The 20,942-nt window shown below is 37.3% G+C and overlaps 2 protein-coding genes across 3 annotated transcripts in view; one reads left to right on the top strand and one right to left on the bottom strand.

Annotated features, from left to right (window-relative positions):
• The window catches only part of LOC137394983 (protein MON2 homolog), a 58,289-nt gene that overhangs the window by 25,489 nt on the left and 11,858 nt on the right, over positions 1–20,942 (bottom strand). For both annotated transcript variants that reach the window (XM_068081763.1, XM_068081765.1), the window contains exons 15-23: positions 17,739–17,843; positions 16,874–17,031; positions 14,535–14,724; positions 9,220–9,330; positions 8,914–9,089; positions 5,846–6,008; positions 5,441–5,683; positions 5,018–5,219; positions 2,469–2,710 (exon numbers count right to left, since the gene is read on the bottom strand). In XM_068081763.1, coding sequence (XP_067937864.1) covers positions 2,469–2,710; positions 5,018–5,219; positions 5,441–5,683; positions 5,846–6,008; positions 8,914–9,089; positions 9,220–9,330; positions 14,535–14,724; positions 16,874–17,031; positions 17,739–17,843 — 1,590 coding nt within the window. The remainder of the gene's footprint in view (positions 1–2,468; positions 2,711–5,017; positions 5,220–5,440; positions 5,684–5,845; positions 6,009–8,913; positions 9,090–9,219; positions 9,331–14,534; positions 14,725–16,873; positions 17,032–17,738; positions 17,844–20,942) is intronic.
• Positions 10,606–11,940, top strand: LOC137392936 (G-protein coupled receptor dmsr-1-like). The gene is made up of 2 exons (XM_068079299.1): positions 10,606–11,343; positions 11,545–11,940. Exons 1-2 carry the CDS (start codon positions 10,606–10,608, stop codon positions 11,938–11,940), a joined length of 1,134 nt encoding a protein of 377 aa, XP_067935400.1.

Below are 20,942 nucleotides of genomic sequence, written 5' to 3'. Positions count from 1 at the left end.
GAAATGGGAACGTATGCGCCGGGTACCGCCGAGGACCGCCGGTAGTTGCCGGCGGCATCGCAATAGTTTAACGCTGTTCAAATTTCGCAAACGGCCGCAGGCAAAACCTTCCCGAAATGCACTGTACGGGTAAAGGTCACCCTTATAGGTACGGTATGGCGAGCGAACATTTTATTTGATTACACAATTATGTTTACGATATTATTAACGATATGGCTTTTATGTGAACAGATCCCGCCGAGCATAGCGTCGCAAGCGTTTTGCTGCGCATGTTACCGCCGGAGTCTCGCAATCGATATGGGAACCAGGCTTAAATGTATTGGTAATAAAGACAAGTCTTTAAAATTATGATTTACTACATCTTGGACTGAACTGGGCAACTCTCACAGCCCCATGTGCTGTAGGAGTTCATCATGTGTAATAACTATGTGCACAATTATTATGTGGTGCAGCCAGGCGGTCAAGGGGTGTAGTTGGTACTGTGCCTGGCTGCCAAGCATAATATCCGAGTTTGATTTCCAGGTATTTTTTAACCCCTAAACGTGGCTTCGGAAGGACGGACGAACAGACGGACGAATGGGCGGACCGACACGGTTTTTATTATAGTAAAAACTAGCCAAAGCTCGGCGTTCCATGGGTAATAAAAAGGTTTTGGTATAAAAAATTCATTTTTAATTGGCTGTTTCTTTACCAATAAATTGAGCAACTTGGCTAATCTAAATCTTGACTATAAATAAGAGCCATTATTATAACTTATGCCGGCGTTAGAGAAAGATATTGCGTCATGATCTCCCTGCAATCATGATCTTCAAGCGTGTTACGTGAAGCGTGCTATCTTAACCAGCTGGTATTAATGATTGGCAGTTGTAATAAGTATGCGCACAAGTATTCACCAGTATGGCCAGATGGACACTGCGGTGGTGAGCTAGCCTGTTTGCAGAACATGTGATTCTGAGTTCAATTATAGTGCAAAGCAGATTTTTCATTCCTAGATTTTAACCGCTATAACTGGACACACGAACGACAGACAAACACTGAGATCTATACACAGTAGACACTCCTATAATGTATAACCCATATAATGTAAATTCCACGTAACGCAGAAAACTTATGTAAAATTTTTACTTCGTAATAGGTCAAACATTCCACATAAAATTTGATTTGAATAGTGATAATCTTGTAGTTAGCTTTAGAACATCGCTTTTTTTCTCGCCGCACTTGTGAGACAAAATGGAATGCGTATAGCATAATCTCTATTATATATACACCTGTGTACAAGTTCCATAACATTCTCGTTCACTGTGATAGATCGTCAGATGTGTCGATAAAACAAAGAACATAAATAGCTGCGCAATTGCTCAAAAAAACTTAAAAGCGATCGAATAGTGAAGGTACTACAGCGTCGGTCTACGAATCTGAATTCCACGAGTTGTAATATCGTTGAAAGATATATTTTATACTAACCTTAACCCCCAAAGGCAGATAGACGATGGACAGGTACACACCGCTTTTATTATAATAAAAATATATTTTTGTTTTACTTTATTGCAAACGTATAAAACATTTGTCATTAGTTTTTTTTGGCAGAATAGACCTTGCTGCCTAGAAAAAATAAACAAATTGTAAATGGATGCCGAAAATGTTCTTGACTTCTTGTAAAATTGCCACAATCATGAAACCATAAAACGTGTGAAAGAGATGAGAACAAAGAGAAAAATTGTCGATGAAAACCAAAAATACTGCAGTTACAGTACAGCCAACAAATTAAAAAGCTAAATCTAGTTTTTCCTTTTTGTATGGCCAAAAGGGTGAGTTTGGAAAGATCTTGGAACGGATTAGGCAATTTACGTAGATTTTATTGTTAATTTAACGTAAAATCCCTATAATTTTAACATTTCTGGAATGGATTATTTACGTTGTAAGAGCGCTTACTATAGATAGATTACAGCTCCAATGGTGATACAGACTGATGTTTTGGGGCACTGATGTTTGACCAGGAGCATCATGCTGTTGCCTGATTGGACACATAAGCTGACCCCTCATGCTGCTACCTGATTGGATACATAAGCTGACAATTCATGCTACTTGATTGAATATGTAGGCTGACCATTCACGCTGCTGCCTTATTGTCATTATTTTCAAAAACTCATTAAAAAGAACAAATGCAAAGGTTAATAACCAAACTAAAAACTGAAGCGTGAGAAACGCAAAATTATTCTGAACAAGTGCATGCTAAAACTTATGTCAAGGCTATTGGTAGTCTGTGAGAAACACATCAGTGCTCGCAATGGTCCTAAACATTGGCCTGTGTAGGCGCCCCATAATAATTCGTCTTCTATCACCCACAGTCTATACGATCAGGTACAGCAAGCGCAACTAAATGCACATGAAGTAACTAGAAACCAGTAAATGACAACTCAGGTCTAATAGCAAATGACACCTGTATGACTATATAAAACCACACCAACCTTCCAAGCTGTCTTCCATATAGTCTGAGTGGTTGTTTGCATGGAGTTGCTTTCTCCTCTATGGATTATCTGCTCCTGTAAAGTTGGGACAAGGGACATGTGCGCCGCTCCTTCCTCCTGCACCTGCTCACTGACTAACTCTTGGAAACTACGGAGGGCTGCCAAAGAAACCTCTGAGCTCTCACCCATTGATGCCCTCTCTAGATATTGGAGCAAAAAGGCCCAAGCCCGAGAAAAGTCATCTGAAATCCACAAACAGAACTTAGAGAATAAGAACACTGACTAGCTTTCTATGTTCTCAAACATACACAAACAAATATTTTAAACAGCAATAATAAACCTGCTCTACAAAGTAAAATTCTTTCTTGGTCCCTTTTGTGGATAAAAGATGTTAAACTGCAGGTTAAAACTCCAGTCTTCCATCTCAACCACTCATGATGTAGCTTTACACTCCCAGCTTCTGATAGCTTAAAACATAGCCTGTGGTGCAAGAAAAGTCTTGAACTCTCATATGCCAGTACTCTTGTTATCAAAGTAATGTATGACAGTAATATTTAACACATCAAAGACGTGTCCATGAAAGAGGTTAAACGACTAGTTTATACCTCTGTGTAGCGTACATTAATTACTAGCAAGTTTGCACTTATGTGTGCTCATTTGCTGGTAGTGATTTTTGAGTAATTGCTAGTACGCAATGTGCTCAAAAATCTACATATAAGATGGGGAACTGCAAAAATTCTCTATTTCTTTGGGCTTGAGATATCCATATCATCAAATAACAACAAACGAAGATGACGTGAGGAAAAGGACAGGGCTTTAATAATCGATGAGTTTTTCAGACTTGTGCTGAAGCAGGTTTGGAGTTATCTACTCTTTTGGAGAAACGCTTTAATTCACAAAACTAATGAACAAATCCTTGCAATGGTTTTAAGAACTACTACTTACTGCTCTGCAGGTGTTGTAGTAAACCGTGCTACTTGCTATCTCTACAATATCTAAAATTGCTGAAGAGTATAACCTAGCTAAATAGTACAGCAGAGCATTACGGTAGACTGGGTAAGATCTAGGGCTATGAAGAACATAACCTAGCTAAATAGTACAGCAGAGCATTACGGTAGACTGGGTAAGATCTAGGACTATGAAGAGCATAACCTAGTTAAATAGTACAGCAGAGCATTACGGTGGACTGGGTAAGATCTAGGGCTATGAAGAGCATAACCTAGTTAAATGGTACAGCAGAGCATTACGGTGGACTGGGTAAGATCTAGGGCTATGAAGTGCATAACCTAGTTAAATGGTACAGCAGAGCATTATGGTAGACTGGGTAAGATCTAGGGCTATGAAGAGCATAACCTAGTTAAATAGTACAGCAGAGCATTACGGTGGACTGGGTAAGATCTAGGGCTATGAAGAGCATAACCTAGTTAAATAGTACAGCAGAGCATTACGGTGAATTGGGTAAGATCTAGGGCTATGAAGAGCATAACCTTGTTAAATAGTACAGCAGAGCATTACGGTAGACTGGGTAGGATCTAGGGCTATGAAGAACATAACCTAGCTAAATAGTACAACAGAGCATTACGGTAGACTGGGTAAGATCTAGGGCTATCAAGAGCATAACCTAGTTAAATAGTACAGCAGAGCATTACGGTGGATTGGGTAGGATCTAAGGCTATGAAGAGCATAACCTAGTTAAATAGTACAGCAGAGCATTACGGTAGACTGGGTAAAACCTAGGGCTAAATAATGAACAAGAAAAAGAAACCAGTGACATGATTTGGTTGTTGCACACTCTGGAATTTTTTGCCAACAAAAGGAACCACAGAAAGAACAGTGTTACATAGGTAGCCCGGTAGCCCAAAGAGCAGACAGAGTGTTGGTACATGTTTTATGGAGTAAACAGATATGGGTTATAAAGAACATTAAGTACAAATCGCAGAGAGCTGGTGACGGGTCTGCGGTGAAGTAAACAGAAAACAAGAGCCAGAAAACAGCATATAGAATGCTTTTGACATGCACAGAAAGCATCCTCAGAGATCTGTCCATGTTTCACTAAGACATGGCCTCATGAAGTAAAACAGACCTTGTGAGCTGATAACCTGTGTGGCTAATTAACTACCCCTCCTTGTTAACACGATGCTCTGTATGTCTATACAGAGTGAACATCTATATATACAAATCTATATATTTCTCAAAGTATGCCCGTATGTCTTGTCTGCATTCCGGCTATAGCTATTATTAGAATAGCCTAGCTGGGCAACAATGCTAACGCAATGTCATTGCCTACCAGCATTTGAAGCTTACTAACTAGGTTAGTGGAATTTTCCAATAGCAATGTGCCAGGCCACTTGGCAGTGGCCTGCCACTTGCTGGAGAGTTGCATGCCAGCAAGTGGTAAGCGAATTTCATCACTTCTCATTGTTTATAAGCTGACTTTTAATACCCGGGCAATGCTAGTTGCCCGGGTATTAAATGCGAGGCACAGCTAGTTGTACCATAAAGTAGACAAATAGATATGCGAGTGGTTAGAAGACAATGTGTTCACATACCGAGCTCAGCAAGATGGGCCTTCTTAATGCTAAAGACCCGAGATACGCCGGCCATAACAAGCACTTGAGTTTCACACCACTGTTTCTTCGCTGTGTCCCTCGAGTGGTGCATCAGGATGTTAGCTTCAGGCCCCTTTTTTTCTCGTTCACTCGATGCGCTTTCCAGGTGGTTTTTAACATTGTCCAGCAATGGAAACAGAACCTAGGCACAAGATGATGCACTACAGCAGAAACGCTAATAAATAGACTAAAGCAAGCGCCATTGACAGGGTTTTCCAGGTAGTCAGAAAGTTACCATGCTGATTGCGACAAAACATTAAAAATAATGCTAGTATTAATTTAATGCTAGTGACATAGGAATACAAGCGCCTTGAAACTGTCACCCTACATACTCTATGAATCCAGCTACAGCTGCGTCATTACCTTCCAAAGCAACGATTTCCACGTAATGTTCTGCAGGAGATTGCCATGAGCGGCTATAGTAGAAAAGAGGGTTTGACCAGCACTCTTTCTGACAGCCGGACGCGGGTCGACGCACAACTCTCCAAACTTAGAATATAGGCACATCCAGAGCTGGTCAGAGGTTGTAATTGTCGGATCTGCATCCTTTATGATGTCCGCGCTGATTTTATCTTTTTGTTGAAAGAAAAAATCTGAGATGTTCCACTAAAACATAAAATAAACTGATTTAAGTAATCCCAAATATAGCGACAACAGATAACACCGTGTATCATACCACTGACGATTTTCTATTAGATACAAACAATTAATTACGACTTGTAAGACAACCAGTTGGAACTGACAATACTCGGCAAGTGACACACTCACCAGTAGGCCAATAGCAGTAAGACTAATGTTCAACTCAGTTTGTTGAAGTCCAAACTTGGCAGCTGTCTCTACACAGAGACTGAGGCAGAGTGGAGAGATCAAAGGCAGGAAATCAGTCACTACTAGTTGCATGCTCTGGAAGGCCGTTCTAATAATCACCTCACTAAAACATATCACTAATCTTATCTATTTTGTCTCTCTAAAATCAGTTTGGAAAATTTAAAACTGAATTCATGGTCTGTTCAGCAAAACAAGAGCTGCCCATCTTGTATATTCAGTCGAAAGAATGGATTGTTTAGATTTGTGATGCATGAAATTATTTTTTTCTATCTATGGTGGGTGGACAACTCCCTACCAGTCAAAACTATCTTTAACATAGAAATTCGATCCCTGCTCATTACTAGACGTTTTACTCCAGCACAAAAGGGACATCTCACTGTTCTACACTGTTGACCAAATAGCAAAACAGTATAAGACAAACTAAGCCTTGGAGAATCAACAGAGTGAAATATTACGGCCGCTGAAGAATGAATTGAAATTGAGTAAAGCTTTAATAAGTGTCACAGATACAAACAAGCTTAGCAGTCTAACGACGTGTGTAAGTCGTTTTATTGATAGCTAACATGGCGGCGGCTTATCTAAGGCCAATTTAAGTTTTAAAAAGCCAAAAACTTGTTTAAGATTGAACTAAACATGTATAAACGTTTCATTGAGCTGCAACATCCGATGGTGTTGAAAGAACACTGGACCGCAGCTGACAAGACAGAATCAAATAGCACAGGTCTGGCTGAGTTTATTAACTTCATGATCACAACTGTGCAAGTGTTTTATTAACTACCCTATAAACGATCTGCAGTACGTCTGTTGCACTTATTACAAGACACAATCCCATATATCAGACACAGTATAGAGAATAGCAAGTGTACTTAGCTTATATACTTTAGGTAAACCCTCACCAAAGACAAAAAATTGTTTTGTATTAATATACATTGTATGTACTTTAAAGTCGCTATCTACAAATCATCAAACATCAAATAAACCACACAAGATGTGAAAAAAATAACAAGTTGCACTTTACTGCATAGGCTACTAAGAAAAGCTGGATTACATGTATGACAAACACCAGTGATCTAAGCAATAGGAGACTAGGAGCCTTTAGTCTTTAGCTTGTAAACGGGAGATTTGCATTGAAATGTTGTGAAAATTAAAATTTACACTGGTGACAGCCATAAATATTACAACTCGAAGTTTTGCCAGCTGTAAATCTGAGACAGCTAACATAAACAGGTCTCATTACAAAATCTAGAACTATTAACAAATATGGATTTACATGAGAGAAATAAACCTAATTAACCAGCATACCGTAAAACCTTTATTTGAACCTCATGGTGCTCTATTTTTCAACCCATCCCTTTGAGTGGCGCTTTGTTATAGATGACGTTCAAATAAGGGGTGGCGTTGTATATTTCATACACCTCCTCAGAATGTTGAGAAGATAAGTTTAACCCTTTTATGGGTGAATTGAATGTCGCCTATATTTTGCACTCTCATTCGGACGGTGCGACATTAACCATTTTGGATGCAAAAAATTTGTTAACTTACCTCCAACTTGTCGTAGATCTTTTAATAAATATGAACGAGGAAGCTGTTGTCTTTACCACTTAATATCTATTGCTTGCAATTAATCTACCATGATCTTATAGCCTGTGTTGCAATTTGTTGAAGCGTTCAAGTTTTTCACTTCATTCTAAATTTGAAGGCTTATTTTCATTTTATAACAGGTATTTAACAAAGTTGCATTAAAGCTCATTGCGCCCATTGATATGTTTGCTACAGTTTGCAGCCAAAACTAAAGCTTTTCATGTGCAATAGAAGAGGAGTTACGAGTGTCGATCTATTGTGAGCTGAGTTCAGATTACCGCAAGGATGTTATCAAATAATATGCTATAAATCTGCAAACTTATAAGTTATATAATAATCTATCAAATGCTACAAATATATATCTAAGAACAAGTGACAAAAACAAACCATATTTATAATACATTCAGAAACAAAGATTAACATTTTAAAACAAAAATAAACATTTTTAAAACAAAAATATTAGCATCGTTTGCTCGACCAGTTGCGTTCTGATAGGAACCATTTCATATTCTTCTGGCTGTTCAATACCATCCAGTGTCTTCTGGCCTCAACTCCGCTTCTGCACAGCTGAGCTAGTCGCTATTAGTGTTCAAACAAATTTTTAGCAGAGCCAAACTTTTATGCAGTGTACTTTAGAATACATGTATACACTTCTCGCGCAAACAAACAGAAACAGCGTGTAATCAAAATAGCCTCAAAATTTTAGCCTCAAAATACGTAGTAGCACAGATTCCATAATAAAAGCGAAAACTTTTTAAACATACATCAAAGTATCAAGAACGAGTTAAAAAGGTGCTACTATTAGCCTGATACAGTTACTAATTATTTCTTTGGTGTTGCATTCAATGTTTTAACGGAAAAACCGTAAAGAGATGGAGTTGGAAAACTTACTTTGATACAAACAGAAACAACGAACGAATTAATTGTAAATTAATTTTATTGATGTAATCGAGTCATTATCAGTACTACTTGGTGGACAATTTTTTACTGATCACTTGCTATTATGGGTTTGTAAAAATCAAGAATGTCAAATAGTGGTGGTCAAATACAAGTGGTGTTCAAAAAGAACTGGCGTTCAATTAAAGGGTGGCTCTCTGTTTTTCATTTCTTCTCCCATAGTGGCGCTCCATAAATACAGGTTTTATGGTAATTCATTGAGCTCTTGCTTGTTAGGATTGAAAGTGATGACTAAATTCCGCCCATTCACGGAGCTTGATTTGATCATGAAGGTTGATTTGTCTTGGCCAATCAATACTTTCTAAGACTGTTACCAAAAGAGCTGTGATAGAGTGTAACTAATCTATAGAATAACCTTTCAAAAACTTATGGTACTCTTCATACCTGACCGTGTTGTTAATTTAAAATTTTAGGAGTGGCATGTTGGCAGTTGCTAAATATGCCACTCCTAAAGTGTACCGCATACATACCCTTGTGTGTTGGCACCATCTCCAATGACCTTCAACACTGTTGTCCAGCCGGGACCGAGTGTCTCTCCACCATTTTGCAGAATCAACAGCGCACACTCGAGCTGTTTTTGTCTGACATCGGTGTTTGTGTTGGCACACAATTCTCGCAGCGGTGCCAACAACATCGCTTGCAGCCTCTAAACACAGAAATGCATCTTCGATAGAATTATTACATTGATAGGCCTAATGAAGAGACACCGGCTGCATGATAAACTCTCAATAACACTTGAAGAGGTAAATAGTCGGTACTTAAAAAGCAACACTTGCCTTGTTCTCATGAAGAGGAGGTACAAACTTGTGCGACAAACCAGCTAAAATGAGTGATGTTATTGCTTCAGCTCCACAGCACCTCATTGAGGAATTGGGACTGCGACATACCTGCAAGGAAGCTGGTATAAGTTACACGAGAAGAAATATTGTTACAAAACATGGCTCTATTGAGCTGAGTTTATTGAGGCACTATTTGAATAAGGAAGAGGCATCTGTAGGCACATCTAGCTAATCGATGTAATGGTACCTTGTGAGATAATTGCTATGCAAATTGACATGAGACTTCCTTACTGCTACTGCTGGTGAATAACCTTTATCATTCTATTTATTATAAATAAATAGAACAAAATACCTTATGGTAATCGTGAGTCAATACTTAGCAGAGCTGTGTGCTTTGATAAATTAATTATTAGCAAGACAAAAAAATTTCCAAACAAATTGGTGGAGGTAACAATAGCAAATGAGAGTTGTATAATTCCTAAAAAGCCACACCTTCTATTGGACAATTCATTTCAACTCCGAATAATTTTATTACATCTGCACCTTAAAGCTGGTTAGATATCACGAGTAGCAGGTCTATAAGAGCTTTTAGATCATTATTGCTATTTATTGATATGGAAAAATAATGTTCCAAATAAATAAATGCAAGGTCTACAACTCTGGAATATATTATCTAACTGGACAAACAATTTTTCACATCGAATGACCTTTCCTAAGCTGATAAACTATATATATGGTTGTATCCCAAGGTCTGCTCTCCTAAGCTAAGAAGCCTCCAAACTAAAAGCTTGACAGCCAGGAAACAAAACCGCTAGTTCACAGAATGGAAGCCTCTTTGACTGGAATCTTTAAAAGTTTATCGATCATTGCATCTAAAATAAACAATATTTGAATGCGTTGCAATATGCCTACATAAGCTGGCTCTGTTGAATACTGATATAGCTTCTCATAATGGATAATTCAATGTTTAACAAGTGATTTCTTAGTTTGTTCATCAACAGTCAGTTTATTATTCATAAGAAGGTTTTGATTAGAAGACCTTTTAATCAAGAAAGTGACATGGCCTGTCTGACCCAATATCACCGAGTTCCACTGCCACCTGATTATTGAGAACCATTAGCAAATCCATATAATTGCAAGCGTTGCTGATGCAAAGTAGTGAAACTTTTCAAAGAAAGCGAAGAAATCGTTTAGAATGAGACAAGCGCTTGATGAAGGCAGCCGCAACTAAAGAGCTGATTACAACGAAGGAGGCAATTAAGAAGTGCAGAACATTTCCTTTTCGAACTCGGGATGGAAACGCAAATTATCTGACAACGCGGTATCGACAAGGACTGAACACAGCTGATTACTTTTCCCATCAGGATCGACAAGGACCACAGCATGACGGAATGGCGAATTCTGCAGGATAATGTTTCGACAAACCTCGAAGATAAAACTACCACAACCGAGTTCAGTAAACTGGCAGAAAGTTTGGTTAACTTTGAGAGAAGTTACAAAGAAGTTCATGGATACTTGGCAGCCCTGATTTGCATATGTGGAGCAACTTTCAACTTGTGTAATATATACGTTCTTTCCAACCGCCATTTAAAAAAGGCTCCCATCAATACATTATTGATGAGTATCGCTGTGTTTGACTCGATCACAGAGACCGCTTATCTACCATTTGCTATTTATTTTCACATTCTCACAGACACATCATATGTATACAGACATCCGATCGGGTGGATATGCTATGCAATCATAAGCCTCAACATTATGGTCGTATGCCATACAGCAGCCATGTGTCTGACTGTTGCCCTCGCCACATTCCGCTACATATGCGTCTGCAGGCACACAATAGCAAAACGATTGTGCAGCAAGAGACGAGCTCACATAACAATTGCGACTGTGATTATCGTTTCTGTCATTTTATGCATACCGCAGCTGCTTTGTCAGAAGGTGGTCTGGATACAAGTTAACGACTCTTTACATCCATGGATGGGATCCACTAGGTTCTGCGATGCTCACGCACAAATGTTAGCAATACTAAACTTTCTAGTGTGTGGAGGAGTTGTGAAGACTGCCGCCTGTGTCGTATTGCTTACTTTCACAAGTATACTGCTAATTTCCTTGAAAAAGGTATGATATTATGTCCTTTCAATAAAATGATGACTCGCAATAGACAATAGGCTGAAATAATGCATGGTAGGCAAGGCAGTACATAAAACATTGTGAATTTTTAAAAATTCACTTATTTTATTTTCTGCAAAGGTATTTAGAAAGAGTATTTGATTGCAACGATCCAGTTGTTGATGTAAGACACACTTATTACCATTGTAGGCAAAGCGACGACACAGAGGACTGCTGCAAGCAAAGAGCGCAAGGCGAGACAGAGACCACCAACGGACAACGATCATGCTGATAGCTGTCGTCTTATCATTTGTTGTTGCAGAGCTTCCGCAAGGTATCCTTGCCATCGTTTGTTCCCTGAACAGAACTTATTTGGAAATGATCTATATGAATCTCGGAGACTTTCTAGACATCATAGTACTCCTCAACTCCTCTGTTAACTTTGTGCTTTACACAAGCATGAGTCAGCAGTTTCGAGACAAGTTTAAAGAACAATTTATGGAACCAATCTTGAGATGTGCGAAAGCAAAGGGTAAAAACCAAGAAACTGTCGAGCTTGCAGAACATGAAAGACTCTGCCAGAGAAATCAAGAAGGTATGAATTGAACTCGTATTTGTTACGTCACCTTCCTTTGGCTTCTCTCAATGCATCAAGTCTGATGTTGTAGCATCTGTGCATTGCCTTCCTACTAACCTTTTAAGTTTTGTCACAAAAACAATACATTGTTGAAAAATTGCGCGTATATCTTTAATATCAAACAGCGATATCAAAGCAGCGTGTACACACGTGATAAACTGCAATTAGATTAGATATCAGCGAATATGTATGCCAATCAAGTTGCTACAACACTCATCATTTTAAATTATCACTCGCTAAATTGAAAAGCTAGAGAGAATATTTATTTTCACTCATGTTACTTAGGAGTCTACATGAAACAAAACAATAATCTTAGTAAAATAAGGATATCAAGTTTTCAACTCTTTTGTGGTTGTTATATTTTGAAGGTAGACCAATTAAAAACAATTTAGCAATTTTAAATACTGTGCGAACAAAGCAGTGTCTTCAATTTAAAAAATGCTTACTCTTACAGATGCAACAACAAAAATTATTAGTTGGTAAACTAATGCTTCACACTGATCAAATGTTTTATTAGACACAATAGATACAGAATCACAGACCATAAATAACAGCAATTGTAATCTTCTATTCCATCGAAGAGAATTTTTTTTAGCAGTTTTCGTAGCGTTGGCGAGACTTAGTTCCATGTTGACATATAGTTAGCAACTAATGGAGGTTGTGTGGGATAAACCTTTTCTATTCCCTTATAATCTTTAGTACAGGATACAACAGCTCATTTTGTTTGTTCTGTAATCATGCCATTTTCATCGCAGTTAACTTTGTATTATGCAGTGATCATTTGCTTTTAAACTAAGTATGGTATTGTAACTTGTAGCCGAATATTATCTAGACTAAAAAACAGGATCACAATAGCCTCTCTAAAACAGAGATACAATCTGTGTAACACCCAAACACGTCTCTTATGTAACCCTTAACTAGTCAAAAGGGTTTTGATCGCAATGCAAAACCACTCATTGTCATGTGCGCATGATGAAATAAACCTACATCCATTCATTCCCACAGTCTTTCTGGTCGAGTGACAATTGCAGATTTGTTCGAGAATTAAAAATGCTAAAGTAGAATATGCTTTGATTGCTAAGAAAGCCTCTGGTTGGCTGATTATATAAAATACTTTTTTTAAATGATCGGACAGCTGAGGTTTTAGCAAACTCTTGTCAATAATTGGGCGCTGTGCAAGCATCTTATCTCATACAAATATATTTTCTTACATCTTAATTGTTGATCTTTTAGTACATCTATTTTGCTTTACTGTTTTTTTCATTTACATTTATCAGGGCCTTGAATTTCAGGCTCACGATCATCTGCCAGCTAATTATGGAAGGTAATAAATGGTAGAAAGGTTGTTTATCGGGGTGCATGATGCTGTTATACTTGCGATAGTCGGTGTTTTTATATCATAGACTATTACTTGATGTTTGTTTCTAGAACTAATACGGCTTTCTAGTATAACATTAAATAACACAATTTAGTGGAATGAGTGATAATTCCGGTGAGTGTTAAGTTCTCAATATTGCTCGACTGATGGCTCATGGTAAACAGGAAGTTCATTTTGGCCCTGCTAGAAGGCTGCGAAGCAGTTTTTATTGTAGCTAAGTCTAAAGTATGAAACAAATAAGATGTATTTATATTGAAAAGAGATTCTAGTTTAATGAATCAAGCATCGGTTGAAACAAACCAGAGACAGAACCCATTCAGGAGGTAAAATTGTGTATATATTAGTAGCTTAAGGCTTAGCCATGAGCTATCAAAAATTCAAAAACATGTGAACTTATCTTAAGTACTGATATTGCACTGTAGGACAGTCTCTCAAGTTGAGGAACATAATTCTTGCTACCTTTGTATGACCTTTGTATGACCATTGTAATACATGTAATAGCATTTAGCTCCAAATATCCTTTATAATAGCACGGTGTGATACATGTATGTACTACAATCTGGTGATTAACAAATAACTGTACTCGTTCATTGTTGGATGAATACAGCAACATATTCTACTTACATTTACCAGATCACAGAATATCACTGGCTACGTGCACAACAACAAGGTCTATTAGTGTGGTCACTGATGTCACCAACATCTCGGAAATCAAGCGTGAGTAATAGCGACTTGAGTATATCTCTGTCTACCTGACTGTCATTGTAATGTTTGTGAAATCATTTATGTGTGTTTTGGAACGCAAAATATAAAAGTTGTCCAAAGAATTACAACAGTCTTCATACGTACAACAGCCTTCATGCAGCTATGACCAGTGTCAACATGCGCTTAATGCTGAGGAGCTAAATGTGTTCTTAGATATTTACTGTACAAAATACCTACAGTAAATCGTATCTCCAATCTGCCTGAACATCAATTACATTTTTAATTTCCAAAAAAAAACATGACACCTTATACCAGACACCAACACCTTGCCAATTCCCATTATAGAACAGCTTTATGCAAAAAGAGCCATTTCTTTCAATACACATAATTTACTTGACTATTTATTGCTTGTTTTCATTGTCCAATTTGTTTAAACCGATATTTATCAATAATAACAAAGTTCATATCTACCGTATCTACCTCAAGAAGATGGTTAGTGAGTGGTCTCCACAGAACCTCCACCCTTCCTAGATTGACAAGACCAGTTTCTAAAATCTTAGCGACAGCAAACAATGATGGTTCTCTGTTATTGTGCGCAATCTCCAAGGATTCAGTGGAGAGCTTACACAATGCATCTATCAGATGGTGCACTGAAACATCGTCGAGGTATCTGAAATGCAAGCACACCCACATATACCTAAAGCTTGTGGTCTATTCACATGTAGTAGAACACAGAGTCAATTTACTAAACAAAGTAGGATTTCTAGGCGGTGTCTTAATGAAGAACTCAAAAGAAGACAATTATTATTATAGGTGTAATATAATTATATTTATTATATATTATTAGGTTTATATATTCATAGAGCAATCTCTCAAAGATCACGCATGATGTCTGCTTAGCAGAGGTTGTGCCTGTTTTCAAGAATATTGTTGGACAAACAATGGCTCTGTAATCTTGGCTAAACATATTTGAGATCATTGGCAAGGATACCTCGACAATTGGAGACAAGCTCGGTCGCAGAGAGCAATTTATTAAAGTTGGATGCCAATCCTGTCACTACCAGTGGCATTTGTGGGAATTGAACCGCGACCTACTGTTTGCAGGTCAGGAGCTCTAGACCACAGCTGCTCTCGGTATCTTTATATAGAGGATATACCAAAAACCAGCAGATATGAAAAGACAACTCCACTGCGGCTAACTTACAAATATTAACACACGCGTAATACACTCGCTTCAATTTAAAATAGCGATACCTACTGTATTATTAAGGAGTACCATATAAGGGAAACATGTATTCAACCTAATCTACAATACAGAGAGCTATGTTTATAAGTTACCAATACCAACACTCACTTCTACTATACAGCTAGTAGCCGCTCACAACAGTGATATGCACAATATTGCACGAGTAGCACGATTCATGGAAAGGACCAGTATACGGCGCAGTCTGACACGTGCCAGACTTAATTAAGTTAACTCATATACATAGGCTGAGATTCCTATAAATCAACATGCATCAGCAATGTAGTAGGATGAATTCTTTCATCTCCAATCACAAAGTTACTGTCAGCAATTTTGATAATTCCAGGAAACATGGAGTAATGGGCAGAATCAGTAAAAGAAAAAGAGTTTATACGTTTGATCAATGTGTATAAAATGTTTAAAAATAATATGAAGGCTTTGCCATTAAAATTAACAATCATAAATGACAAGGTATCAGTAAAAGAAAAAGAGTTTATACGTTTGATCAATGCGTATAAAATGTTTAAAAATAATATGAAGGCTTTGCCATTAAAAATAACAACCATAAATGACAAGGTATCAGTAAAAGAAAAAGAGTTTATACGTTTGATCAATGCGTATAAAATGTTTAAAAATAATATGAAGGCTTTGCCATTAAAAATAACAACCATAAATGACAAGGTATCAGTAAAAGAAAAAGAGTTTATACGTTTGATCAATGCGTATAAAATGTTTAAAAATAATATGAAGGCTTTGCCATTAAAAATAACAACCATAAATGACAAGGTATCAGTAAAAGAAAAAGAGTTTATACGTTTGATCAATGCGTATAAAATGTTTAAAAATAATATGAAGGCTTTGCCATTAAAAATAACAACCATAAATGACAAGGTATCAGTAAAAGAAAAAGAGTTTATACGTTTGATCAATGCGTATAAAATGTTTGAAAATAATATGAAGGCTTTACCATTAAAAATAACAACCATAAATGACAAGGTATCAGTAAAAGAAAAAGGCTTCACATAAGAGCTTTAGCAAAGTTTTCCTGTTATAGCTAGCTGTATTTCATCCCTGTGCTTTGGAAAGGATAATTGATTACCATGATCATCGATTATCACTGATTATCGATCTAAACTGATCCGGGTGGGAAAAAAGTTCATTAGACAGAAAGATTATGGTCAAAATGTAAAACTGTTAATTATACATTAGAATGTTTAACAAAGATGGAGTAACATTTTTTGAGATAAAACTAAAGTACCACAATCGTGACAAGAGTGAATTTTTTTCTGCAGATTATTTTTAAGTTTGGCAACACTTTGGTTCAGTGGAAATATGGAGTAATACCTCACCCGGCATTGTGCAATGAGTTATTCTCCTAACCACAATGAAAATCCCACTAAACCATAAATATAGAAACTTAATGTTTCACCTCCTCTCCATCTTACACTTTAGATCAGTACTTTCAGCTTACACTATACAGCTTAAATTGCAAGTGATTGACATCAATGCAGACGAGAGCAGGCAGGAAGAAGCAAGTAAAAAGTGCCCAAACATTAACGATACCATGTGCACTTACTGGGAGCTCTCAAAGAGACGGGACAGCATGTGTGACAGTACAGGAAGATCTGAGATTATAGCAGTAGTTATGACAGCACCAGCGTTATCATTTGCACTCATTTCACTCCTCAGGTGCCCCTCGACAGCATTCTTTAGTCCCAGTATCCATACCAAATGCTAAAGTTAAATTAGTTCCATGACAACCAAGTCTGGAGATCAAAATTTCCAGCAAAAATAATTTGTTTAGAAGATGTTAAATGATAAGTGAAACAACAGATTAAATGACAAATAAAAATGCGCGAAGCTCGTACTGAATGGCTCAGGAGTAGTAAATCTGACCCTTCAACAGTTACTCAGCTCAGTGTAAATAGAACAAAAAACAATGCCAAAAACTAATCCTAGTGATTAACCCTTTTGTCGAGTCAGAATCTCATAAAAATGACCTAAAATTGTGTAATTCTTTTGTTGAAAATTCAATAAAATGTTCATAATGTAGGTCATAAATAAATTGCCGACAATATTTAGGGCGTCATAACATTGATATCCTTTTCCTGTGTTACTAGACAACGGCTTTATCATCTTCTGTGGAAAACATCATAAATGTCGTTTGTTCTCAAAAGGATTAACAAACAGGCTCGGATGTAGCTTAACCGAAATGAATCCGAACAAACACTATTCACTAACACAAACTACAACCATCTGATTATGAGCAGCTGATACCTTTTCATAGAAGTTCTTTTAAAAAACAATCATTTCAGAGAATGAAAAAAGCCATCGAAGCATGCGCAAATGATAGCACCGGAAGTGCGCCTCTATTTTTTCATACAACCTTGCCATGCTAAAAGATGTAATACTCTACAAACTAATATATTCTCAGTGCCCACCTGCAGTGTGGTTAGTATCATATTCCATGAGCTCGCCAGGATCTTACCATGACAATGAGCGAGTGAGAGAATAGCTCTCATGCAGCTGATATTCTTTGCTGTCAACTACAACGGAAAACCAAATCATTATGTAGAATATTCAAAGATACAGCGTGGTGGCATCTTTTATTTTTACACGCAGTTATGGCACAGCTCTTCTTGACCAATCACGTGGTGAGGGAGAATTTACTGCGATTTAAGAGATATGTTCTACACTCCTATCTATATTGAGGCAGTGACTGCATTCAAGAATGAGCCACCACTATATTGTTTGATATTTTTGGAATTTCTCTGAACATTACCTATAAAGCAGAATGATATCACTGGTAATCACTTGTATATGCTAAGAAGATAGCTACATGAAAACATAAAATATAGTTATCAATTTATAAGTGCACTCAAAAAGCTTTCGCTCATCAAGTGCATAGTATTGGCCACTGCTGTTAAAACGTACCCATCAATTATATAAATATCTGCATTTAGTAATATATGGTCAAGTTTGAAGACAGCAACACAACTGGTAGCAGCAGCACTAAGTGGTACATAAATTAATGGTAGCATGCTGAACAAACTATGGTTGCCGTGAGACACTGAGAAGTCAATAACTTAAACATGGAGGTAGCTGTTGATAGGTGCATGGCAGAGTTGGACTAGGTCTAAGAGTGCTGCCAGCAACACTGTACACAGACCATTTGAACACATTACTAGCTCTGATATCTATGGCAATTAAAGCATTGCTATTTCATTGTTAGAACTGTGTTTGAGCTCGAGCTTGCTATATGCTCTGGGGGACAGCTAATAGTTAGTAAAATTTGCTACTAGCAGTACACGGTCAAGTTGTAGATATGATACACTATTAAACTTTGCATCTATTGAAACTGGAGATTGGAACTGGATTATAGAACTGGAGATTGAAACTGGAGATTGGAACTGGAGATTGAAACTGGGGGTTGAAACTGGAGATTTAAACTGGAGATTGAAACTGGAGATTGAAACTGGAGATTGAAACTGGAGATTGGAACTGGAGATTGAACTGGAGATTGGAACTGGAAATTGAACTGGAGATTTGAACTGGAGATTGGAACTGGAGATTGGAACTGGAGATTGGAGAGAATAAAAATAGTAATAACTAGATATAAAGGAACTCATCTAAGTAGTTATTTGTATAAAACCTAAACAAAAATATTTAATATGTGAATACGCAAGGTAGGCAAAACAATTTATTAGTTCATATCACTAGAGAGTCAGAGAATACACATCAGTCAGTCAGCCTATCAAAGCATGTATCAAGGTTGTTATCTTCACTTTACAATCTTACATAGAATAAGGCTAGGACAATACCAAAGGCCATTTACTCAAGCGTAGAAGGTCTAGCAGCGCTGTCTCAATAAGCCTCTAAAGAAGACAGACTATAATAGCTACTGAGATGAATAGATAACATACGTTTGAGTGAAACAGCAATGAATTATAGAAACGTTTTCAACCATAATCACTTATGCAGGCAAGCACTTACAATAATTAGCTAGTACTGCTGTTGACCTACTATAAAACAACTAGAGCATCGTTGTGTCTCATTCAATCTATTCAGGTTAACAGTTTGCACACTCCTCTAAGTGTATCAAATCAATCATTGCGCAATACTTTCATGGCAACAAACCATACAAATATATTTGATATTTGATAAATTTGGAAAAGACAACATGGCTCAACAACACAAAACCATTTTGCAAGCCTTCCTGATGAATGATTGGTTTATGGATATTAGGGAGTCAAACCAACTGTACTAAGGCACATGTTTGCTTTTAAACCATAACTGCCACGAACAACTTTTATCGTATTTACTAGGTAAATCAGACACGCTGATTCCGATTTTGTAATCAAAATAAAGATTAGGCCACTAACTTTCAGAGTAATGAAGGATTTTTTATAGCGTTTTAATATCGGTATCGAAAACAACACGATCGGCATAACAAGCTCCGCCCATAAATACTTGACGTAACCTAGCTTTTTAGGAACAGAAGTTACGTAGGGATGTTTAGACCGATTTAAAATAATAGAGATTGGTGTTTTAAAATCCATTAATATCTAAATTCAGCCTTAAAAATAATATCAGTCTTTTCTGAAAGGTAGATAAGCTATTTAGCATTGCATATTTAAAAAGCGCGATAACAACGCTAGCTCGTGATAAAACCGCGCTTTTTGAGCTAATTTTTCTCGGCGTCCAGCCCATTTAAACGTCATGTAACAAGCTGCGAGCAATTTTAAATAGTTTATATCCCTTTCATAAAAAACTGAAACTATTTTACAGGCTGGATTTAGATAATAATGGGTTTTAAGACACCCATCTCTATTATTCTAAATCGGACTAAACATTCCTAACTTCCGTTTCTGAAAAAGCTAGGTTTCGTCACATATTTATGGGCGGAGCTTGTAATGCCGATTGTGTTGTTTTCGAAACGAATATTGAAACGCTTTAAAAAAGCCTAAATGACTTTGAAGGTTAGTGGACTAATCTTTATTTTGAGTACAAAATCGGAATCAGCGAGTCTGATTTACCCAGTAAATACGATAAAAGTTGTTCGTGACAGTTATGGTTTAATTCAGATAAGAAATTAGCAATGGAGCTAACATTCAATTAATTATCCAACTAACTTCAACATACAATAGTCCCTACTAGTCTAAGATACTCCCTAGTAGTCTACGATACTCCCTAGTAGTCTACGATACTCCCTAGTAGTCTACGATACACCTTAGTAGTCTACGATACTCACTAGTAGTCTACGATACTCACTAGTAGTCTACGATACTCCCTAGTAGTCTACGATACTCCTTAGTAGTCTACGATACTCCCTAGTAGTCTACAATACTCCCTACTAGTCTACGATACTCCCTAGTAGTCTACGATACTCACTAGTAGTCTACGATACTCACTAGTAGTCTACGATACTCCCTAGTAGTCTACGATACTCCCTACTAGTCTACGATACTCCCTAGTAGTCTACGATACTCACTGGTAGTCTACGATACTCCCTAGTAGTCTACGATACTCCCTAGTAGTCTACGATACTCACTAGTAGTCTACGATACTCACTAGTAGTCTACGATACACCTTAGTAGTCTACGATACTCCCTACTAGTCTACGATACTCACTGGTAGTCTACGAT

This window comes from Watersipora subatra, chromosome 4, assembly GCF_963576615.1.
Source record: "Watersipora subatra chromosome 4, tzWatSuba1.1, whole genome shotgun sequence".
In the NCBI taxonomy this organism is placed as follows: Eukaryota; Metazoa; Bryozoa; class Gymnolaemata; order Cheilostomatida; family Watersiporidae; genus Watersipora; species Watersipora subatra.
The sequence above is the reverse complement of the archived record's forward strand: the minus strand, read 5'-3'. Positions and strand labels throughout refer to the sequence as shown.

Coding starts and splice junctions, on each gene's coding strand:
- LOC137392936 (XM_068079299.1), top strand. CDS start 10,606: ATGACGGAATGGCGAATTCTGCAGGATAATGTTTCGACAAACCTCGAA. Junction 11,344..11,544: donor TGCTAATTTCCTTGAAAAAG/GTATGATATTAT, acceptor TTACCATTGTAG/GCAAAGCGACGACACAGAGG.